The sequence below is a fragment of the Procambarus clarkii genome, chromosome 41, assembly GCF_040958095.1.
Source record: "Procambarus clarkii isolate CNS0578487 chromosome 41, FALCON_Pclarkii_2.0, whole genome shotgun sequence".
NCBI classification, from domain to species: Eukaryota; Metazoa; Arthropoda; class Malacostraca; order Decapoda; family Cambaridae; genus Procambarus; species Procambarus clarkii.
The window spans coordinates 29,562,464-29,588,265 of NC_091190.1; the positions used below are offsets into that span (position 1 = coordinate 29,562,464).

At 48.3% G+C, this 25,802-nt stretch overlaps 1 protein-coding gene across 1 annotated transcript in view; it reads right to left on the reverse strand.

Moving 5' to 3' along the window:
* Positions 1 to 25,802, reverse strand: part of LOC123761007 (uncharacterized) — a 304,005-nt gene that overhangs the window by 199,708 nt on the left and 78,495 nt on the right. Inside the window, exon 3 of the mRNA XM_069339269.1 lies at positions 10,545 to 10,752. Coding sequence (XP_069195370.1) covers positions 10,545 to 10,752 — 208 coding nt within the window. The remainder of the gene's footprint in view (positions 1 to 10,544; positions 10,753 to 25,802) is intronic.

Sequence of the window (25,802 nt, forward strand, 5' to 3'; positions counted from 1 at the left end):
CCCCTGCCAGTGTGGTGCTGGAGACCCCTGCCAGTGTGTTGCTGGAGAACCTTGCCAGCGTGTTGCTGGAGAACCTTGCCAGCGTGTTGCTGGAGACCCCTGCCAGTGTGTTGCTGGTGACCCCTGCCAGTGTGTTGCTGGAGACCCCTGCCAGTGTGGTGCTGGAGACCCCTGCCAGTGTGTTGCTGGAGACCCCTGCCAGTGTGTTGCTGGAGAACCTTGCCACTGTGTTGCTGGAGACCCCTGCCAGTGTGTTGCTGGTGACCCCTGCCAGTGTGTTGCTGGAGACTCCTGCCAGTGTGGTGCTGGAGACCCCTGCCAGTGTGTTGCTGGAGACCCCTGCCAGTGTGTTGCTGGAGAACCTTGCCACTGTGTTGCTGGAGACCCCTGCCAGTGTGGTGTTGGAGACCCCTGCCACTGTGTTGCTGGAGAACCATGCCAGCGTGTTGCTGGAGACCCCTGCCAGTGTGTTGCTGGTGACCCCTGCCAGTGTGTTGCTGGAGACCCCTGCCAGTGTGTTGCTGGAGAACCCTGCCAGTGTGTTGCTGGAGAACCCTGCCAGTGTTTTGCTGGAGACCCCTGCCAGTGTGTTGCTGTAGACTCCTGCCAGTGTGTTGCTGGAGACCCCTGCCAGTGTGTTGCTGGTGACCCCTGCCAGTGTGTTGCTGGAGACCCCTGCCAGTGTGTTGCTGGAGACCCCTGCCAGTGTGTTGCTGGAGACCCCTGCCAGTGTGTTGTTGGAGACCCCTGCCAGTGTGTTGCTGGAGAACCTTGCCAGTGTGTTGCTGGAGACCCCTGCCAGTGTGTTGGTGGAGACCCCTGCCAGTGTGGTGCTGGAGACCCCTGCCAGTGTGTTGCTGGAGAACCTTGCCAGCGTGTTGCTGTAGACCCCTGCCAGCGTGTTGCTGGAGACCCCTGCCAGTGTGTTGCTGGAGAACCCTGCCAGTGTGTTGCTGGAGACCCCTGCCAGTGTGTTGCTGGAGACCCGTGCCAGTGTGTTGCTGGAGAACCTTGCCAGCGTGTTGCTGTAGACCCCTGCCAGCGTGTTGCTGGAGACCCCTGCCAGTGTGTTGCTGGAGAACCCTGCCAGTGTGTTGCTGGAGACCCCTGCCAGTGTGTTGCTGGAGACCCGTGCCAGTGTGTTGCTGGAGAACCCTGCCAGTGTGTTGCTGTAGACCCCTGCCAGTGTGTTGCTGTAGACCCATGCCAGTGTGTTGTTGGAGACCCCTGCCAGTGTGGTGCTGGAGACCCCTGCCAGTGTGTTGCTGGAGACCCCTGCCAGTGTGGTGCTGGAGACCCCTGCCAGTGTGGTGCTGGAGAACCCTGCCAGTGTGGTGCTGGAGACCCCTGCCAGTGTGTTGTTGGAGACCCCTACCAGTGTGTTGCTGGAGACCCCTGCCAGTGTGTTGCAGGAGACCCCTACAAGTGTGTTGCTGGAGACCCTTGCCAGTGTGTTGCTGGAGACCCCTGCCAGTGTGGTGCTGGAGACCCCTGCCAGTGTGGTGCTGGAGAACCCTGCCAGTGTGGTGCTGGAGACCCCTGCCAGTGTGTTGTTGGAGACCCCTACCAGTGTGTTGCTGGAGACCCCTGCCAGTGTGTTGCAGGAGACCCCTACCAGTGTGTTGCTGGAGACCCTTGCCAGTGTGTTGCTGGAGACCCCTGCCAGTGTGGTGCTGGAGACCCCTGCCAGTGTGTTGCTGGAGACCCCTGCCAGTGTGGTGCTGGAGACCCCTGCCAGTGTGTTGCTGGAGAACCTTGCCAGCGTGTTGCTGGAGACCCCTGCCAGTGTGGTGTTGGAGACTCCTGCCACTGTGTTGCTGGAGAACCTTGCCAGTGTGTTGCTGGAGACCCCTGCCAGTGTGTTGGTGGAGACCCCTGCCAGTGTGGTGCTGGAGACCCCTGCCAGTGTGTTGCTGGAGAACCTTGCCAGCGTGTTGCTGTAGACCCCTGCCAGCGTGTTGCTGGAGACCCCTGCCAGTGTGTTGCTGGAGACCCCTGCCAGTGTGTTGCTGGAGACCCCTGCCAGTGTGGTGCTGGAGACCCCTGCCAGTGTGATGTTGGAGACCCCTGCCAGTGTGTTGCTGGAGAACCTTGCCAGTGTGTTGCTGGAGACCCCTGCCAGTGTGGTGCTGGAGACCCCTGCCAGTGTGTTGCTGGAGACCCCTGCCAGTGTGGTGCTGGAGACCCCTGCCAGTGTGTTGCTGGAGAACCTTGCCAGCGTGTTGCTGGAGACCCCTGCCAGTGTGGTGTTGGAGACTCCTGCCACTGTGTTGCTGGAGAACCTTGCCAGCGTGTTGCTGGAGACCCCTGCCAGTGTGTTGCTGGAGACCCCTGCCAGTGTGGTGCTGGAAACCCCTGCCAGTGTGGTGCTGAAGAACCCTGCCAGTGTGTTGCTGGAGAACCCTGCCAGTGTGTTGCTGGAGACCCCTGCCAGTGTGTTGCTGGAGACCCGTGCCAGTGTGTTGCTGGAGAACCCTGCCAGTGTGTTGCTGTAGACCCCTGCCAGTGTGTTGCTGTAGACCCATGCCAGTGTGTTGTTGGAGACCCCTGCCAGTGTGGTGCTGGAGACCCCTGCCAGTGTGTTGCTGGAGACCCCTGCCAGTGTGTTGCTGGAGACCCCTGCCAGTGTGTTGCTGGAGACCCCTGCCAGTGTGTTGCTGGAGACCCCTGCCAGTGTGTTGGGGGAGACCCCTGCCAGTGTGTTGCTGGAGACCCCTGCCAGTGTGTTGCTGGAGACCCCTGCCAGTGTGTTGCTGGAGAACCTTGCCAGTGTGTTGCTGGAGACCCCTGCCAGTGTGTTGCTGGAGACCCCTGCCAGTGTGTTGCTGGAGACCCCTGCCAGTGTGTTGCTGGAGACCCCTGCCAGTGTGTTGCTGGAGACCCCTGCCAGTGTGTTGCTGGAGACCCCTGCCAGTGTGTTGCTGGAGAACCTTGCCAGTGTGTTGCTGGAGACCCCTGCCAGTGTGTTGCTGGAGACCCCTGCCAGTGTGTTGCTGGAGACCCCTGCCAGTGTGGTGCTGGAGACCCCTGCCAGTGTGATGTTGGAGACCCCTGCCAGTGTGTTGCTGGAGAACCTTGCCAGTGTGTTGCTGGAGACCCCTGCCAGTGTGGTGCTGGAGACCCCTGCCAGTGTGTTGCTGGAGACCCCTGCCAGTGTGGTGCTGGAGACCCCTGCCAGTGTGTTGCTGGAGAACCTTGCCAGCGTGTTGCTGGAGACCCCTGCCAGTGTGGTGTTGAAGACTCCTGCCACTGTGTTGCTGGAGAACCTTGCCAGCGTGTTGCTGGAGACCCCTGCCAGTGTGTTGCTGGAGACCCCTGCCAGTGTGGTGCTGGAAACCCCTGCCAGTGTGGTGCTGAAGAACCCTGCCAGTGTGTTGCTGGAGAACCCTGCCAGTGTGTTGCTGGAGACCCCTGCCAGTGTGTTGCTGGAGACCCGTGCCAGTGTGTTGCTGGAGAACCCTGCCAGTGTGTTGCTGTAGACCCCTGCCAGTGTGTTGCTGTAGACCCATGCCAGTGTGTTGTTGGAGACCCCTGCCAGTGTGGTGCTGGAGACCCCTGCCAGTGTGTTGCTGGAGACCCCTGCCAGTGTGTTGCTGGAGACCCCTGCCAGTGTGTTGCTGGAGACCCCTGCCAGTGTGTTGCTGGAGACCCCTGCCAGTGTGTTGCTGGAGACCCCTGCCAGTGTGTTGCTGGAGACCCCTGCCAGTGTGTTGCTGGAGAACCTTGCCAGTGTGTTGCTGGAGACCCCTGCCAGTGTGTTGCTGGAGACCCCTGCCAGTGTGTTGCTGGAGACCCCTGCCAGTGTGTTGCTGGAGACCCCTGCCAGTGTGTTGCTGGAGACCCCTGCCAGTGTGTTGCTGGAGACCCCTGCCAGTGTGTTGCTGGAGAACCTTGCCAGTGTGTTGCTGGAGACCCCTGCCAGTGTGTTGCTGGAGATCCCTGCCAGTGTGTTGCTGGAGACCCCTGCCAATGTGTTGCTGGAGAACCTTGCCAGTGTGTTGCTGTAGACCCCTGCCAGTGTGTTGCTGGAGACCCCTGCCAATGTGTTGCTGGAGAACCTTGCTAGTGTGTTGCTGGAGACCCCTGCCAGTCTGTTGCTGGAGACCCCTGCCAGTCTGTTGCTGGAGACCCCTGCCAGTCTGTTGCTGGAGACCCCTGCCAGTGTGTTGCTGGAGACCCCTGCCAATGTGTTGCTGGAGAACTGTTACGGCCCTCTCGGGACGCAACGGGGTTCTTACTCTGATGTTGTTAGAAGAAGATATATATCCGTTCCCAAGCCAGTAGTGGCTATCAAGGGATGTGATCCGTGACGCAAGTAACTTAAAGGGAGTAGGGAAAGAAAGTTAAGAACTTAATATTATAATTACCATCACCAAATATATAAATAAGATATAAAATGAGTTCACAAGGGGGAGGGGAATAAACACTTATTTACAAGGGAAAATACACTGAAGACTTCTGCTGATGACTATGGATCCTCGCTCTCGGTGCTGATTCCTCAGTGCTTCTTCGTGGCCTCACAACGAATTCTTCTGATACGTCGAGCCTACCCTGGCCACAGGTCAGCCAAAACACAGGTCCACTGGGGGCATCGCCGTGGAGGCCGTCAACCACAAATCCAGCCGGTCTGCTGGCAGGTTCTGGACCCACAACGCTGGTCAGGCCACTCCATGAACGATGTAAGGGGAACACCCTGGACAGGAGCCTCGTGTGACACCACAAATCACTCTCCCGTCCTCAATACCCCATTGGATAAACGTCTCCAGCAGTCGGTCCCGGGAACGACGATCCTTTCAACTGCCACTCCACTGGCAGGGTAACACACCACAGTGTTCTTCCGGGGGACGACTTCGCAACTGCTGCAGCAAAGCTCAAGGTTCGGAGACGGCTGCCTCGGGTAGACTCACTCAACTCTCATCACAGCAGTCCCAGGTCGACTCTGTAAGCAGACACGTCATCAATAACTGGGACACACTAAGGCACCTCACTTACGGGCTCAGACACAAACGCCCACCTATCCACTCCATAGATGGCGCTGGTGTCTGAGCACCACCTCACCAGAGGTCAGCAGCGGCGGTGTAGAGTGCTGAACGGGACTGGAAACTGACCCTCGTAGCTAGTACACGTCGTCCTCTCCAGGTGTCGTCGTCCATTTGGTGGGGGGTTTCGGGAGCTGACCCACAGATGGCGCGGTCGTGACTGCTCCGGGATCGGACGCTGGATCCGGGTTCGTAACAAGAACCCTGCCAGCGTGTTGCTGGAGACCCCTGCCAGTGTGTTGCTGGAGACCCGCGCCAGTGTGTTGCTGGAGACCCCTGCCAGTGTGTTGCTGGAGACCCCTGCCAATGTGTTGCTGGAGAACCCTGCCAGCGTGTTGCTGGAGACCCCTGCCAGTGTGTTGCTGGAGACCCCTGCCAGTGTGTTGCTGGAGAACCCTGCCAGTGTGTTGCTGGAGACCCCTGCCAGTGTGTTGCTGGAGAACCTTGCCAGCGTGTTGCTGTAGACCCCTGCCAGCGTGTTGCTGGAGACCCCTGCCAGTGTGTTGCTGGAGACCCCTGCCAGTGTGTTGCTGGAGACCCCTGCCAGTGTGTTGCTGGAGACCCCTGCCAGTGTGGTGCTGGAGACCCCTGCCACTGTGTTGCTGGAGAACCTTGCCAGCGTGTTGCTGGAGACCCCTGCCAGTGTGTTGCTGGTGACCCCTGCCAGTGTGTTGCTGGAGAACCTTGCCAGTGTGTTGCTGGAGACCCCTGCCAGTGTGTTGCTGGAGACCCCTGCCAGTGTGTTGCTGGAGATCCTTGCCAGTGTGTTGCTGGAGACCCCTGTCAGTGTGTTGCTGGAGACCCCTGCCAGTGTGTTGCTGGAGAACCTTGCCAGTGTGTTGCTGGAGACCCCTGCCAGTGTGTTGCTGGAGACCCCTGCCAGTGTGTTGCTGGAGACCCCTGCCAATGAGTTGCTGGAGAACCTTGCCAGTGTGTTGCTGTAGACCCCTGCCAGTGTGTTGCTGGAGACCCCTGCCAATGTGTTGCTGGAGACCCCTGCCAGTGTGTTGCTGGAGACCCCTGCCAGTGTGTTGCTGGAGAACCTTGCCAGTGTGTTGCTGGAGAACCTTGCCAGCGTGTTGCTGGAGACCCCTGCCAGTGTGTTGCTGGTGACCCCTGCCAGTGTGTTGCTGGAGACCCCTGCCAATGTGGTGCTGGAGACCCCTGCCAGTGTGTTGCTGGAGACCCCTGCCAGTGTGTTGCTGGAGAACCTTGCCACTGTGTTGCTGGAGACCCCTGCCAGTGTGTTGCTGGTGACCCCTGCCAGTGTGTTGCTGGAGACTCCTGCCAGTGTGGTGCTGGAGACCCCTGCCAGTGTGTTGCTGGAGACCCCCTGCCAGTGTGTTGCTGGAGAACCTTGCCACTGTGTTGCTGGAGACCCCTGCCAGTGTGGTGTTGGAGACCCCTGCCACTGTGTTGCTGGAGAACCATGCCAGCGTGTTGCTGGAGACCCCTGCCAGTGTGTTGCTGGTGACCCCTGCCAGTGTGTTGCTGGAGACCCCTGCCAGTGTGTTGCTGGAGAACCCTGCCAGTGTGTTGCTGGAGAACCCTGCCAGTGTTTTGCTGGAGACCCCTGCCAGTGTGTTGCTGTAGACCCCTGCCAGTGTGTTGCTGGAGACCCCTGCCAGTGTGTTGCTGGTGACCCCTGCCAGTGTGTTGCTGGAGACCCCTGCCAGTGTGTTGCTGGAGACCCCTGCCAGTGTGTTGCTGGAGACCCCTGCCAGTGTGTTGTTGGAGACCCCTGCCAGTGTGTTGCTGGAGAACCTTGCCAGTGTGTTGCTGGAGACCCCTGCCAGTGTGTTGGTGGAGACCCCTGCTAGTGTGGTGCTGGAGACCCCTGCCAGTGTGTTGCTGGAGAACCTTGCCAGCGTGTTGCTGTAGACCCCTGCCAGCGTGTTGCTGGAGACCCCTGCCAGTGTGTTGCTGGAGAACCCTGCCAGTGTGTTGCTGGAGACCCCTGCCAGAGTGTTGCTGGAGACCCGTGCCAGTGTGTTGCTGGAGAACCCTGCCAGTGTGTTGCTGTAGACCCCTGCCAGTGTGTTGCTGTAGACCCATGCCAGTGTGTTGTTGGAGACCCCTGCCAGTGTGGTGCTGGAGACCCCTGCCAGTGTGTTGCTGGAGACCCCTGCCAGTGTGGTGCTGGAGACCCCTGCCAGTGTGGTGCTGGAGAACCCTGCCAGTGTGGTGCTGGAGACCCCTGCCAGTGTGTTGTTGGAGACCCCTACCAGTGTGTTGCTGGAGACCCCTGCCAGTGTGTTGCAGGAGACCCCTACCAGTGTGTTGCTGGAGACCCTTGCCAGTGTGTTGCTGGAGACCCCTGCCAGTGTGGTGCTGGAGACCCCTGCCAGTGTGTTGCTGGAGACCCCTGCCAGTGTGGTGCTGGAGACCCCTGCCAGTGTGTTGCTGGAGAACCTTGCCAGCGTGTTGCTGGAGACCCCTGCCAGTGTGGTGTTGGAGACTCCTGCCACTGTGTTGCTGGAGAACCTTGCCAGTGTGTTGCTGGAGACCCCTGCCAGTGTGTTGGTGGAGACCCCTGCCAGTGTGGTGCTGGAGACCCCTGCCAGTGTGTTGCTGGAGAACCTTGCCAGCGTGTTGCTGTAGACCCCTGCCAGCGTGTTGCTGGAGACCCCTGCCAGTGTGTTGCTGGAGACCCCTGCCAGTGTGTTGCTGGAGACCCCTGCCAGTGTGGTGCTGGAGACCCCTGCCAGTGTGATGTTGGAGACCCCTGCCAGTGTGTTGCTGGAGAACCTTGCCAGTGTGTTGCTGGAGACCCCTGCCAGTGTGGTGCTGGAGACCCCTGCCAGTGTGTTGCTGGAGACCCCTGCCAGTGTGGTGCTGGAGACCCCTGCCAGTGTGTTGCTGGAGAACCTTGCCAGCGTGTTGCTGGAGACCCCTGCCAGTGTGGTGTTGGAGACTCCTGCCACTGTGTTGCTGGAGAACCTTGCCAGCGTGTTGCTGGAGACCCCTGCCAGTGTGTTGCTGGAGACCCCTGCCAGTGTGGTGCCGGAAACCCCTGCCAGTGTGGTGCTGAAGAACCCTGCCAGTGTGTTGCTGGAGAACCCTGCCAGTGTGTTGCTGGAGACCCCTGCCAGTGTGTTGCTGGAGACCCGTGCCAGTGTGTTGCTGGAGAACCCTGCCAGTGTGTTGCTGTAGACCCCTTCCAGTGTGTTGCTGTAGACCCATGCCAGTGTGTTGTTGGAGACCCCTGCCAGTGTGGTGCTGGAGACCCCTGCCAGTGTGTTGCTGGAGACCCCTGCCAGTGTGGTGCTGGAGACTCCTGCCAGTGTGGTGCTGGAGAACCCTGCCAGTGTGGTGCTGGAGACCCCTGCCAGTGTGTTGTTGGAGACCCCTACCAGTGTGTTGCTGGAGACCCCTGCCAGTGTGTTGCAGGAGACCCCTACCAGTGTGTTGCTGGAGACCCTTGCCAGTGTGTTGCTGGAGACCCCTGCCAGTGTGTTGCTGGAGACCCCTGTCAGTGTGTTGCTGGAGACCCCTGCCAGTGTGTTGCTGGAGACCCCTGCCAGTGTGGTGCTGGAGACCCCTGTCAGTGTGTTGCTGGAGACCCCTGCCAGTGTGTTGCTGGAGACCCCTGCCAGTGTGTTGCTGGAGACCCCTGCCAGTGTGTTGCTGGAGACCCCTGCCAGTGTGGTGCTGGAGACCCCTGTCAATGTGTTGCTGGAGACCTCTGCCAGTGTGTTGCTGGAGACCCCTGCCAGTGTGGTGCTGGAGACCCCTGTCAGTGTGTTGCTGGAGACCCCTGCCAGTGTGTTGCTGGAGAACCCTGCCAGTGTGTTGCTGGAGACCCCTGCCAGTGTGTTGCTGGAGACCCCTGCCAGTGTGGTGCTGGAGACCCCTGCCAGTGTGTTGCTGGAGACCCCTGCCGGCGTGTTGCTCGCCAGTGAGTTACTGATTAAGGGGAACTCGCCGGCGTGAGGAATAATGAAGACAGACTCTGGGAGGGAACCTTGAGTGGTGTACGATAGAAGATAGAAGTGGACTCGCTGGGAAAGAAGAGTCCAGACATTGTATAGTGTCCTGTGTGAATGTGACACCATCTGTGTTATGTGTTATACATATGTGTGTATAGTTAAGAAGTACATTTGGTAATGGTTCTGTTAAGTGTTGTTTACCCCCTTTTCCTTTTGATTAATTATTACTGGCAGTTCTTGCTAGTGATACGGGGGTGGGATCGAGTAAGAAGAGGCACTAAGGACCCCATACACAGTTTGATAAGTTAAGAACCAGGGGCCAGATTCACGAAGCAGTTACGCAAGTACTTACGAACGTGTATATCTTTCCTCAATCTTTGACGGCTTTGTTTACAATTATTAAACAGTTAATGAGCTCCGAAGCACCAGGAGGCTGTTTATAACAATAACAACAGTTGATTGGGAAGCTTTCATGCTTGTAAACTGTTTAATAAATGTAAGCAAAGCCGTCAAAGATTGAGGAAAGATGTACACGTTCGTAAGTACTTGCGTAACTGCTTTCGTGAATCTGGCCCCAGGTTACTGGCTACGTGAGGTCGTAACAAAACATAACACTGGCATTCTTACATTCTTGCAAAGCCACTAACACGCTCAGTGGTTCACACAGGTCCTTAACAGATAAACGAGTAATTAACAAGTACATTGTAGGAGAAGTTGATTTCAACATAATAAATACAATAACAATTGGTTGTAGGGATTATTACTGGCGAATAATAATAATATTATTATTATTGCATGTCTTAAGTATTACAATTGGTTAAGTGGGTAGCACAAGATACAGCATGAGATTTAAAGTATAATTAGCGAGTTTACTTCATGCTAGAGTTTACTATCAAGCACATGCCAGGGTTTACTCTTCTGGCAAGGAGTACTCTCATGTTAGAGTTTACTTTGTAATCCCAGAGATTACTCTAACATGCAACAGTTTACTCTCACATGCCAGAGTTTACTCTCACATGCCAGAGTTTACTCTCACTTGCCAGAGTTTACTCTCACACGCAACAGTTTACTCTCACAAGCCAGAGTTTACTCTCACATACCAGAGTTTTCTCGCACATGCGAGTTTACTCTCACATACCAGAGTTTACTCTCACATACCAGAGTTTACTCTCACATACCATAGTTTACTCTCACATACCAGAGTTTACTCTCACATACCAGAATTTACTCTCACATGCCAGAATTTACTCTCACATACCAGAGTTTAATCTCACATGCCAGAGTTTACTCTCACATACCAGAGTTTACTCTCACATACCAGAGTTTACTCTCACATACCAGAGTTTACTCTCACATGCGAGTTTACATTATGTCGAGTTAGGCTTTAACATGTGTCAAATACCCTGCCAGACTCCTTTGTGGTTTTACTTAAATATTTACAAGAATTTAAATGGATGTAAAGAAAAACTGTGAATATGATGTAGCTTTGGAAGTCAGTCTTGTCACCAGCATTAGGACCAGGACTATTGTAACGCTAATTTATAGCTTCCTTGTAGGAGCAGGAGCGGGTACTCACCGTGGGTCAGACTTGGAGACACCAGGACACAGGTAGCCCCCATGTAGGTAACAGCCAGGAGCAGGAGCGGGTAGTCTACATGACTATTACACATGAGGAGCACTGAGTGGCCAGGCTTGACCCCTGCAGCAGCCAGTCCCCCGGCCACCCTGGGGGCGCCCTCACCATAATAATCAAAGTTGCGGCTCTCCCCAGATGAGGCGTCGATCTGTCAGTGAAACTCTGTGTTAGTATGTCGCACTATTTCAGCAAATTTAGTTTTTATAAAACTTGTATTAGTTTGTATTTACATCCATATTGTTTGGTGATAATCCAGATTAATTGTACAAATTAATTGTTTCAGCAAATCCCCAGTTTATTTACAAAACTGAAGAAAAATATCCTGACTACAAGAGAACCAATTTTGGGCAATTTATTTTTCAAAATAATTCAAAATATTGCCAAAGGCCATGAGCCAGGGCGACTCATTCTCCAATATCCTGGAGAATGAGTCGCCCTGGACATTTGAGGTCACTACTTGACCTCAACGTAGTGATTAACCCAACGAGCTCACAGGCCTATTTATTTTCATTAATTTGAAACACTATGTTTCCGTTATGCCTTTATTTAATCTTTACCTTGCTTTGACCTATATTGAAGCCTTTAATAGTAGTCCATTAGTAACTGAGTGAAGATTCCAGAGTTAAGACATCAGGGATCGTAGCCTCATAAGTTACATAGGAGATCTCATTGGACATTGGAATGTTGCGTGTTGGAGAAGTTAATTCCTTTGGCAGTGGACGTGGTCACCACCCCGATTATTTTGTGACGTCACAGTGTGACCTGGAGGAGGTGACTGTCACAGGTACTCACCTTCTCAACACCTCACGTCATTCCTCAAGATCCTCCAAGGACAGTGGAGTGTCTGCCAAGTCCTCGGGGCAGGTGTTAAGGTCCCTGTGTGACCCTGATGCACATAGTCCTCGGGGCAGGTGTTAAGGTCCCTGTGTGTCCCTGGTGCACATAGTCCTCGGGGCAGGTGTTAAGGTCCCTGTGTGTCCCTGGTGCACATAGTCCTCGGGGCAGGTGTTAAGGTCCCTGTGTGTCCCTGGTGCACATATTCCTCGGTGTAGGTGTTAAGGTCCCTGTGTGACCCTGGTGCACATAGTCCTCGGTGTAGGTGCAATGGTCCCTGAGTGTCCCTGGTGCACTCTAACGGTGCCCTTCTCCAATATCTTTCCTGATCTAACAAGAAGAATCATATCTCTGCATCCTGCAGATTCCCTGAGGTACAGAGATCTGTTTGAAATAGGTGACTCCTAGCATGAGTACATATTTGGGGAGAACAGGCGAAAATTTAAATATCCTTAAAAGGGGGCTTATGCCCTTAGAGCACACAAGATGGCGACGCGCCGACCAAAAGAGCTCCAAAATGTGAAAGCGCCCGCCGTCTGGTGATTGGCGGGCCAAGGACGTGACGAGTTTTACCAATAAGAGTCCGCTTCTGGGTCTGTGACGTCACCGAGCAGGGGAGGCTGCTTGCAGAGCACTAGGCGCTCTGATTCATGGCACTTCATCGAGAGTGGAAGTGCGCCACTGAGCTCCCGAGTTCGGAGGTATTGGAGCCTCGTCCAGTGGATTAACGCAGCCCGACACATCCCAGTGACTGCAGTAGACTATTGTACTCATGAGGAGCACGAAGAAGCCGAGTTCCAGCGGTGAAACGGGGCCGAGGACTGTGAGCTGTCCATCTTGGGACGGAGTTTGAAGTGGCAACGTAGCAACAGCAGTGAGTTGTTCTCCGCCTGCAGAACCCCGACGTATTCAGAGCTGCTGTGACTGAGTCACGTCTACTGGGGACTCGGAAGGGATACATCAAGTCCGGACCTATGCATATTAGGTCTCAGTGAAGGAGTGAGTGAGGGGGACGACAAGCGTAGGGATCACTGGCTGGGCCAACTTGAAGGAACTGCAAATTTGGGAATGAGAACGGCGATGACGCGTAGCTTCACGATGCCTGACGACCTGTGTCACGAGACCGCAATGCTGAGGAGCAATCCAGGAACCGTGGACCACAATGACCATCGGAATCCAGGCCTCTGAGAGCAGCTTCCAGAGAAGCTCTGCAGACATCAGTATACATATTCTATATCCATTTTGTTTCTATGTTTCATGTTGACTCTTCTTCAGTAAATCTCGTTGATTTTACCTATGATTTTCTGTGAGCTCTCCATCTCATTTGAACAATATTACAGAAAAGTGATTCTAGATTTCACCCCACTAACATTACCAGTAATAGAATGAACCCCCTGAGTGGCAACACTGTATCAATTTGGATCAAAGCATTGCTGGGGTGATGACCTACCCAGCTGGCGACCTGAGAAGAGGGAGAAGAATTAAGATATGGCCAGAGGGTCCGGCCTCCGGCCTTCAGTTTGTATGTGTCTATGCGGGCTGGTCCGGTGGAGGTGCTTCACGCGATAGGGTCGAGGACTCGTAGTATGAGCTGGGCCTTCTCTTCTCCTCCTTGGGTCGAAGGTCAAGCAGTGGTCAGTGACCAGACTTGAGGCAAGACTTGGAGAGCTCCCTAGGTGGATAGCGGCACCGAGTAGAGGGGAGCGAAGACCCACGGCGAGTAGTTACAGTATCATTAACATAGTGTCTCTGTTGTTTGGCTACAACTCCTGTCACACAAGGCCAAAGGTGAGCGACGCGTTAACAAAGAGGGGACCTTGCCAGGTTTGCTGAACGAGTAACAGTGTTGCCAGGGTTACTGAAGGATAAACAGTGTTGCCAGAGACTTAGCGAGCACAGTGACAGGTTGCCCAGATATTACGGGTGCCGTAGCAGTTTTATTATTATTATTATTATTATTTTCTACCACAGACGTGGCCACACATTTACAATGCTAACCAGCATATATACATTTTCTTCTGTCCTCCATGGACAGGGTTAGAGATCAGTTAAACATATAGTTCAGGGATTTATTGAACAATCAACCACAGAAGGTAATTCGGTACTTTTAAAATGCTAAGCTAACCTACATACGTAAATACATAGATACACGGATTACGTATGCCCTACATAAAGTGTTCGAAGTGTCATTAATGTGCATTTACAAAGGTGAAATGCAATCCTGATCAGCTTCCATATGTACTTTATACACATACATATACATACACATACATATATACGTACATATACATATATACATGCATATTGTGACGATAATCTCTTTCAAGAGAGATTGAGCCTGCTCTTCCCTACATATTTACGTCTTTACTATATTGAAGATACGTCCACCAGTATCGCCAAACGTTTTGCCCAGGAAGCAAAGCGTACCATGCACACCCCGACACACCGGCCCGCCCGCCGTCAACCAGCAAACTGCTCATTCTCCGCCTGCCTGTTGCTGATTGGCTGGTGTCTCGCCGCACCTGCACTCACGCCACCACCATGAGTCGACGTCTGGGCCAGCAGCACGTCGCCTTCTCAGAATATCTCTGTGCTCTTTGGAGTTGACATCTCTATATTAGTAGACTAAGCCCTGGCTGTCGTGTATTAAGGGAGGTGGCAGCTTGAAGCCAGTATTCCCAGCACCTCACTTATTTGATTTATTTTAACTTGTACTTACTTGTCTTAGAGTAACTTTTCATTGCCAGTAATTATTCATGTTGTTTTGTTTGTTGACTTGTTTTGAATTTTACGAGATTGTCTTTATTCATATCTTGTTTTCTAGAGTAATTAAAATTTCATGGTTTATACTTTGTGTTTTGTGTGTCTTCCCATTACCTTACCACAGACAAAAGGACAATCTTCTCTTTTTTTTTTGTTATGTGACAAGGCCCTGCCCCCAGCTTTTGAAACAGCCGAACACCAACGCTTTACCGTCACAATATATACACACACATGCATTCACATACATTTGTCTTTTTTACTCTGACAGGGTGAGATAGCTGACAGAGAAACTAGTGTGCAATTAAGCACTTAATCACTGAAGGTGATTAAGGTGCTTTTACAAGCTCAGGTTATATAGTTACATTACATACATACATTGTATAAATGATACATTACATGGTCAATCTTGGGTACAAGTCCAATATATCATCAAGTGTTCCAGTACTCATATAGTAATTACACAGTTCAGCATACCTCAGCCCAGGAGGGCGAAAGTCAGACAATATGGGACATTCTACAATAAAATGTTCAAGAGAGTGCATGTTTTCTCTTTCACAAAGTTTACACATTGTGTACTCGACATTTGGGTTTTGAGAAAGCTGCCAGATACGTCTATATCCCAGGCGAATTCTGGCCACTATAACATCATATTGCCGGGTTCTTGTTCTATTAGTCCCATATGTGAATGTCTCCTCACGATATCTATCATAATATTTAATGCTATAACTTTCAGGTCTTTGTGAATTTGTTAGGTCGGTGAGATCTTCATTAGATATTTGTTTAAGTATTCTCTTTGTCACTGCTAATGAAACACCCATATCAATTTCTACCACTGGTTTTCTACAGGCTATCTTTGCAAGCATATCAACAGTGTCATGCCTTGAGATGCCAACATGTGATGGTATCTATAGGAATTTAATTTCAAATCTGTTTTCTTTAGCAGCTAAAACATTCATTCTAATATCACTGACTATTTTATGGGTGTCACTACTATGTGCGTTCAATGCCAGGAGTGCACTCTGCGAGTCACAATATATAAGTCCACTGCCTTTGTCTTTTAAAAATTCAGTGGCAAGGTTACAGAAGCGACGAGAGGAACGAGCCACCCAGATCCAGATGCGATGTAAAGAGATAGAGGCCTGCAAGTTCAGTTTGAGTTGTACTTGCCCAGTCATTGACGCGCTTCATTGCTGTATGTACGAAAGAAGATTGTTCAAATATATTGCATGCACATCCGGTACATCGTCCACCTTCTTCTACAGAGCCGTCGGTATAGCACTGATACACATCGTTACCCATACTCTGAGTACTTTCAGTGATGCTTTTCAGTGTTAACTGTTTTAATAATGTAGAGTGCACACTATCTTTCTTGGACGCATTTACAAAATCAACTGATAGATCCCAGTTATCCCATGGAGTAATTGGTTGATTAATCATTAATTGAGTTGGGTACATATTTAATATTTTGATGGAATTGGCTAACTTGTAGAACCAAAATACATAATCAGATTTCGTTCTTCTTCTATAGACCTCAGGTGAGTGCAGCATATTAGAAAGTTTAGCTTGAAACTTCATGCGTTGTCTAGATCTACTCAATGCCTTCACGCCGAGAACTGTGCTAATAGACAAAATTCTCTCACTTATGGTAGGTAATTTTAACTCTGCTCTTATATTAACTATTCTCGTGGACTTTGGAGCCCCAAGGATGAGACGGATAGCTTCATTTTGCAAGGTTTCAAGAGATTTCAGCTCTTTGTCAGTATACAGTGTGAGATGTAGAGCACTGTAGACAATCGCAGAGCTTATAAATGATAATAAAACATTCTAGCAAGTCTCACGTTGATTCCATAATTGACACCAACAAGGACCCGTAGTGTGGGTCGTAGCAGTGTAGTGAAAATAACGTTAAGTGGCGAATTAGTCTTGGCTGGTGAAGTTAGTATGGTGCCGTTATATTATGCTCAGTGACGTAGAGATGTAGGGCGATAAAGTGAATAAGTTTATTGAGACTAAGGACGAGAATGTGTTGGAAGAATGCACCAAGGCTCAACTCCAACTTGTGGCGAACCATTTCGGCATCCACTTAAGGGCGTCCAAGGTGGTGGAACGCCAGCTAGAGATTGCGGCACACCTCAAGGCACGAGTGGAGGCCACGGAGAAAGAGCCGTCCCAAGCACCTGCCAGTGTTCAGAGGACCCAGAGTGAACAAGGAAGCAATGGAGGGTCCAGCAGCAGTAAAAGAAGTATTAAGTTGGAAATGATGCGAATACAACTGGAAGCACAGCTGCAGCGAGAGGAACGAGAGGCACAGCTGCAGCGAGAGGAACGAGAGGCACAGCTGCAGCGAGAGGAACGAGAGGCACAGCTGCAGCGAGAGGAACGAGAGGCACAGCTGCAGCGAGAGGAACGAGAGGCACAGCTGCAGCGAGAGGAACGAGGCACAGCTGCAGCGAGAGGAACGAGAGGCACAGCTGCAGCGAGAGGAACGAGAGGCACAACTGCAGCGAGAGGAACGAGAGGCACATCTGCAGCGAGAGGAACGAGAGGCACAGCTGCAGCGAGAGGAACGAGAGGCACAGCTGCAGCGAGAGGAACGAGAGGCACATCTGCAGCGAGAGGAACGAGAGGCACAGCTGCAGCGAGAGGAACGAGGCACAGCTGCAGCGAGAGGAACGAGAGGCACAGCTGCAGCGAGAGGAACGAGAGGCACAGCTGCAGCGACAGGAACGAGAACGAGAGGCGCAGCTACAGCGAGAGGAATGAGAGGCACGGCTGCAGCAACAGAAAAGAGAGGCGCAGCTATAGCGAGAGGAACGAGAAAGAGAATTACAGCTGCAGCGAGACGAATGAAAGGCACAGAAGCGACGAGAGGAACGAGCCACCCAGCTACAGATGCGATGTAAAGAGATAGAGGCCAACAAGGAGGTCGAATTGAGACGTGTCGAAGAGGGATAACCTCAAAGTTAGCCCTTAAACCGTGCAATACATACATATTCGATGGTAGTAACTTTCTCAAAACCGCACAATATATACATAATCAATTGAGGGTATAGCGCACGATTTTAAATGCCCCGTGAGGATAGAGGCAGCTATAGTCTAGCCAAAGCCGATAGTAAACACTTGCAATCTTGAAAAAGAATCGTGGGTAACATCCTTTGAGAGCCTTAGCTCTGAGTGAGCCACCAAGACTGGCGCACGCAGCATGAGCGCACCACTGCTGTTCAGCTTGTGACCACAGCACCGCTTAAAAATGTTAAAATATATATATATATGTCGTACCTAATAGCCAGAACGCACTTCTCAGCCTACTATTCAAGGCCCGATTTGCCTAATAAGCCAAGTTTTCATGAATTAATGTTTTTTCGTCTACCTAACCTACCTAACCTAACCTAACCTAGCTTTTTTTGGCTACCTAACCTAACCTTACCTATAAATATAGGTTAGGTTAGGTTAGGTAGGGTTGGTTAGGTTCGGTCATATATCTACGTTAATTTTAACTCCAATAAAAAAAAATTGACCTCATACATAGAGAAAAGGGTGGCTTTATCATTTCATAAGAAAAAAATTATAGTAAATATATTATTTCAGGAAAACTTGGCTTATTAGGCAAATCGGACCTTGAATAGTAGGCTGAGAAGTGAGTTCTGGCTACTAGGTACGACATATATATATATATATATATATATATATATATATATATATATATATATGTCGTACCTAGTAGCCAGAACTCACTTCTCAGCCTACTATGCATGGCCCGATTTGCCTAATAAGCCTAGTTTTCATGAATTAATGTTTTTTCGACAACCTAACCTACCTAACCTAACCTAACCTAACGTTTTCGGCTACCTAACCTAACCTAACCTATAAAGATAGGTTAGGTTAGGTTAGGTAGGGTAGGTTAGGTTCGGTCATATATCTACGTTGATTTTAACTCCAATAAAAAAAATTTACCTCATACATAATGAAATGGGTAGCTTTATAATTTCATAAGAAAAAAATTAGAGAAAATATATTAATTCAGTAAAACTTGGCTTATTAGGCAAATCGGGCCTCGCATAGTAGGCTGAGAAGTGAGTTCTGGCTACTAGGTACGACATATATATATATATATATATATATATATATATATATATATATATATATATATATGTCGTACCTAGTAGCCAGAACGCACTTCTCAGCCTACTATGCAAGACCCGATTTCCCTAATAAGCTAAGTTTTCCTGAATTGATATATTTATCACTACACTCGGATAGTAATCTTGGGCATAGCATTTTACCAAATCACCTCATTCTTTGGGGCACACGTGAGGAACACAAATGCGAACAAGCCTGAATGGTCCCCAGGACAATATGCAACTGAAAACTCACACCCCAGAAGTGACTCGAACCCATACTCCCAGAAGCAACGCAACTGGTATGTACAAGACGCCTTAATCCACTTGACCATCACGACCGGACATAATGAGGTGATAGCCGAGGCTATTTGAACCACCCCACCGCCGGCACTCGGATAGTAATCTTGTGTTCCTCACGTGTGCCCCAAAGAATGAGGTGATTTGGTAAAATGCTATGCCCAAGATTACTATCCGAGTGCCGGCGGTGGGGTGGTTCAAATAGCCTCGGCTATCACCTCATTATGTCCGGTCGTGATGGTCAAGTGGATTAAGGCGTCTTGTACATACCAGTTGCGTTGCTTCTGGGAGTATGGGTTCGAGTCACTTTTGGGGTGTGAGTTTTCAGTTATATATATATATATATATATATATATATATATATATATATATATATATATATATATATATATATATATATATATATATATATATATATATATATATATATATATATATATATATATATATATATATATATATATATATATATGTACATGCTATTATTTAGCGATGATAGTATTACAGAAGCCCCCTGACTGTGATAAAAATTACCAGGATTCTGATAATAGCAGGATTGTGGTGATATTTAGCGCTGTGCTCCATGGAGGGAGGAGTAATGCTGTGGGAGGGACGGTGGTGGCATCGTCTTCTGACTGTGTGTGGCCACCTTTTATTGACTGGACTTACTATACCAGCTTAGTGGTTCTCTATGGTGAACACAAATTTAGATACATATATATAACGTGTGAATAGAGTGTAATAACAGCAATACGAATATGTTGGGAGCCATCATTCTGGTGAGGGAGGGGCGTCGTCTGCATGACATGTCACGTTGGGTACTAATGGCCACTATGGTCTTTGGGTACCATACCAGCTTATTTGTACATTTATGGTGAATAAAACATGTCGATACATATATATAATGTGTGTATATAGTGTAATAACACCACAAACAGTATTGTTGGAGGAGAAATATTATTGCATCTGGCCTTGAACCAGTGAGGGAGGCAGCCACCACCTGAATGTGTGTGTGTGTGTGTGTGTAGCTACGTCTCTTATTGCCTGAACTTACAAGTTTAGATGTACAGTTATGGTGAACAAAACATGTATATACTTATATATAACGTCTATATATAGTGAATAAAAGCAAAAGCAGTATGGTGGGAGGAGAATGTTGGCGAGTGAGGAGGTGAGGGAGTGTCGACCAGTGGCTGGCTGGTGAGTGTCGGCCACTCTTTGTTGCTTTTTGACTCACCATACCAATTTAGTAGTTCGTTATGGGGACCAAAACATGCAGATATTTATATATAATGTGTGTATATAGTATAATAACAGCAAAACTATTTGTTTATTATTTTATGAACATAATAATTGAATTACTATTATGCACACCATAATTTTGAGTATAGCAATGGTTCACACATTTTATTATATAAATATATCACGCTACACACTATTGAATAACATTACTGCAAAACAAATAAGAAAAAATCAATCAGAGACATTGAAATAATTAGGTAAAAATATCTTTGTGGCAACTCCCGCCTGACAGCTGGGGCAGAGCAGACCTGGTCTGGCGCCTGCTCTGTCAAAGTCACTTTCTTGCCAGATTTCCCCGCCCTATGAGGCAAAAATATGCAACCTACATTTTTTTCCCCATGATCAGGGAACATAAATGAACATTTTTATAAGGCGAAAGAAGTTTTGTTATTTTATTTTTTTGCTGCGCCTGGCGGTGTTGTAGGCCAAAAAGCACTTAGCGGTTTAAGGATTAGGGAACGTGACTTGCCAACTTTCGTACCTCATGAGGTCAAAGGGTTCTTTGAACACTTCGAGAGGATAGCAATGCTGAAAGAAAAGCCAGAAGAGGATTGGGCTGCACTGGTCCAGAGCAGGCTGACTGATGAGACCTGGGAAGCCTACAACTTGCTGGACCTCGAGGAGTGTGCGAGATACGACGTGATCAAAAGGCTGTACTCCATTCTTTCAGATTGACTCTGGAGGTATACTGGAAGTTTTACACAGGGACTGTTATGACCACGCATACACCAGTATGATTAAACTGAGATTGGTGTATGAGTGTGCTCAAACTGTACAGTGATATCTTGGTTGATAGCCTCATATCACGAATATTGTGTATATGATGTAATCTCATGTTACCGTATATTATTCTTATTCTATATATATATATATATATATATATATATATATATATATATATATTGTCAATATGTGACATACATATCCAAGTCTATATTAATTCTGTATCAAAGATGTATGACATGTAATTGTAGATATATATATATATATATATATATATATATATATATATATATATATATATATATATATATATATATATATTATATATATATATTCAAGGAAGGGGGTGGTAGGAGAAAAGCACACAGAAACTGTATTGGAGGGGATCTAAACATTCCCTCTAATGCGTTATGCGTGGTTTCCTCCGAGGCTATGGGTCCCCCTTCTTCCAGCCTATATATATATATATATATATATATATATATATATATATATATATATATATATATATATATATATATATATATATATATATATATATATATATATATATATATATATATATGTCGTACCTAGTAGCCAGAACGCACTTCTCAGCCTACTATGCAAGGCCCAATTTGCCTAATAAGCCAAGTTTTCATGAATTAATTGTTTTTCGACTACCTAACCTACCTAACCTAACCTAACCTAACCTTTTCGGCTACCTAACAATAACCTAACCTATAAAGATAGGTTAGGTTAGGTTAGGTAGGGTTGGTTAGGTTTGGGCATATAGCTACGTTAATTTTAACTTCAATAAAAAAAAATTGACCTCATACATAATGAAATGGGTAGCTTTATCATTTCATAAGAAAAAAATTAGAGAAAATATATTAATTCATGAAAACTTGGCTTATTAGGCAAATCGGGCATTGCATAGTAGGCTGAGAAGTGCGTTCTGGCTACTAGGTACGACATATATATATATATATATATATATATATATATATATATATATATATATATATATATATATATATATATATATATATATATATATATATATATATATACCTGCAGTCCTTGACGAAAAGTTTAGAGACCTAAAGAGGATGGAAGAGAGAATTGGGGACTTGGACTCCCACGATGCCCTCTACCTTCTCACAAAGTGCCTTACCCTGCCCAGGCTAACATACTTCTTAAGGTGTGCACCAACTTTTGGCAACCCACTTCTAAATCAATATGATGAGCTCCTCAGGTCAATATTCAGGAAGGCGCTCAACCTAGATTTAGATGACAGTCAGTGGGACCAAGCAACACTACCAGTGAGATTTGGAGGGATAGGCATACGAAAGGCAACTGAGGTAGCACTTCCAGCATTCTTATCCTCATGTACAGCAGCCAACGAATTGGTAGGGCAGATCCTACCAGAGCGTATGAGAGAGACAGCGGGAACTCATGATCAAACGTTCATCGAAGCAGCCAGACAATGGGACACCATTGCACACCCTCATCCCCGACCACAAGTCCCAAAAGACCACAAGCAGGCCCACTGGGATAGCCCCATAATGGAAAAGACTGTCACAGCAATGATTGACAACGGTGATGCTGAAAACAAAGCCCGCCTCCTAGCGGTAACAGCACCCCACGCCGGGGATTTTTTATTTGCTGTGCCCAATGCAGCCCTGGGAACTCGCCTCAGTCATGACGCTCTCCGCATTGGAGTTGCCCTTCGCCTTGCCGCCCCCATCCTCACCGAACATAGGTGCATCTGCGGAACTGCGATGGCAGACCAATATGGTCGTCATGGTCTGGTATGTCGTAAATCACAGGGTAAAATTGCAAGACATGAAGAAGTCAACGACATCATCAAGAGGAGCCTCGCCACAGCCCGCTGCCCGGCACAAAGAGAACCACATTTATCCAGACCTAACGACCCTCAGAAGCGCCCTGATGGGGTCACCTTGCTACCTTGGAAGGATGGTAAGCAAGTGGTATGGGACTACACGTGCGCTGCCACACTGGCCAGTACCTACCTCCACTACAGCACACGTGAAAGCGGTGGTGCTGCTTCTTTCAGGGAATCGCAGAAAATTATTAAATACAGAGGTCTAGCACACTGCTACAGCTTTGTTCCGATCGGCTCGGAGACCCTCGGTTCGTGGGGAAAATGTGCATTGAAGTTCCTGAAGGAATTGGGGGACAAATTGATCAGCGCTACAAAAGACCAGAGAGCAAAAAGTTTCTTGTTCCAGCGCCTCAGTGTTGCGATTCAGAGGGGAAATGCGTGTTGCGTCTTGGGCACTAGTCCAACTTCAGAGGAATTCGAAGAAGTGTTTGACTTGCAACAATGATCGAACCCGTCTGTGACATTCATCAATGTTTCCCATTGTGGTGTTCTTCAAGAGATCCATAACCTTTAAGCACCTTTTTGCAATATTATTTTTGTATCAACCCATGTATATCTTGTAACCATCAAATGCATAATAAAGCACAAAAAATATTCAAGGAAGGGGGTGGTAGGAGAAAAGCACACAGAAACTGTATTGGAGGGGATCTAAACATTCCCTCTAATGCGTTATGCGTGGTTTCCTCCGAGGCTATGGGTCCCCCTTCTTCCAGCTAGAGGTGGTACTCTATTGTATTTAAAAAAAAAAAAAAAAAAAATATATATATATATATGTCGTACCTAGTAGCCAGAACGTAGTACTCGGCCTACTATGCAAGGCCCGATTTGCCTAATAAGCCAAGTTTTCATGAATGAATTGTTTTTCGACTACCTAACCTACCTAACCTAACCTAGCTTTCTCGGCTACCTAACCTAACCTAAACTATAAAGATAGGTTAGGTTAGGTTAGGTAGGGTTGGTTAGGTTCAATCATATATCTACGTTAATTTTAACTCCAATAAAAAAAATTGACCTCATACATAATGAAATGGGTAGCTTTATCATTTCATAAGACAAAAAATTGAGAAAATATATTAATCATGAAAACTTGGCTTATTAGGCAAATCTGGCCTTGCATAGTAGGCTGAGAAGTGAGTTCTGGCTACTAGGTACGACATATATATATATATATATATATTCGTTATGGGGATATATCTATATATATATATATATATATATATATATATATATATATATATATATATATATATATATATATATATATATATATATATATATATATATATATATATATATATATATATATATATATATGTGTGTGTGTATATCACGAAAATAAACACGTGATTAAGAATGTGACAATGTCAGACCACGGAGGAAAATGAAACAGGAATTTCCTTAAGTACTTTCGTATATTAAATACATCTTCAGAAGGAATGAATGGACTCCAAATGAATTCCTGAATTCCTTCTGAAGATGTATTTAATATACGAAAGTACTTAAGGAAATTCCTGTTTCATTTTCCTCCGTGGTCTGACATTGTCATATATATATATATATATATATATATATATATATATATATATATATATATATATATATATATATATATATATATATATATATATATATATATATATATATATATATATATATATAGTAGGCAGTAGGCATCCTTCAGTCTCGGGAGACTATGGAGTTGCGCCCTAGTTGTCAATCCTGATGCAGCGTCTGGTGTGACTGATGAGGCCAATCCGAGAGTGGCAGTCCATCCCACACCGAGCACAAACGAAGTCCGATTCTGGTCTGTCTTCCTGGTTACCGGCTTTCCTTCTCTGTCTCTTTGCCTCCGATTCCTTGGCAAGTGACTCCTCGAACTTGGAGAGACCTCGTTGAACAGACTGCCTCCAGGCTGAACGGTCTGTAGCCAGTGTCTCCCATATAGCAAGATCGACGTCCATGGCTTTCAGGTCCCTTTTGCATACGTCTTTGTACCGTAGCTGGGGCTTGCCTACTGGACGCTTTCCCTGCCTCAGCTCTCCATACAGGAGATCCTTGGGGATCCTCCCGTCGCCCATTCGCACAACGTGCCCGAGTCAGCGCATTCGTCTCTGTTTCAGCATTGTGTACATGCTGGTGATTCTTGCTCTCCCCAAGACGTTGTTGTTTGTCACCTTGTCCTGCCAGGTGATGTCCAAGATGTGTCGAAGGCAGCGCATGTGGTAGGCATTCAGCCGTCTTTCCTGACGGGCGCGGAGTGTCCAAGACTCACTGCCATAAAGGAGAGTGCTCAGGACACAGGATCTGTAAACCTGAATCTTAGTATACTCAGTTAGCCTATTGTTGGCCCACACTCTCTTTGTCAGTTTGAACATGGCAGCAGATGCCTTACCGATGCGTTTGTTTAGCTCCGTATCAAGAGAGAGGGAGTCAGAGATTGTGGAGCCCAGGTACACGAAGTCGTGAACAACTTCCAGTTTGGAATCAGAGATGCCGATGTCAGGTGGGGAGTCCACTCCTTGTCCCATGACTTGTGTTTTCTTCAGACTGATGGTGAGTCCGAAAGCCTGAGAGGCCTCGCTGAAGCGGGTTATGAGCCGTTGGAGGTCTTCAGCTGAGTGGGCAGTGACTGCTGCGTCGTCGGCAAAGAGGAAGTCACGCAGACACCTCAGCCGAACCTTTGTCTTGGCTCTCAGCCTGGCGAGGTTAAAGAGCTTCCCATCCGACCTGGTCCGGAGGTAAATGCCTTCCGTGACAGATCCGAAGGCGTGCCGCAGCATAACTGCGAAGAAAATCCCGAATAGGGTTGGAGCCAGTACGCAGCCCTGCTTTACTCCACTTCGGATGTCAAAGGCGCCTGATGTTAGGCCATCAAAGACCACGGTGCCCCTCATGTTCTCATGGAAAGATCTGATGATGCTGAGGAGCCTGGGTGGGCATCCGATCTTGGGGAGGATCTTGAACAGGCCATCCCTGCTGACGAGGTCGAAGGCCTTCGTCAGGTCTATGAAGGCTACAAAGAGTGGCTGCTTCTGTTCCCTGCATTTCTCCTGCAGTTGTCTGAGGGAAAAGACCATGTCGATGGTGGACCTGCCAGCTCTGAATCCACAGAGCTGGCAGGTCCACCATCGTTAGGGTAGGGTTGGTAGGGTTGGTTGGTTATATATTTATATATATATATATATATATATATATATATATAAATATATATATATATATATATATATATATATATATATATTTATATATATATATATATATATATATATA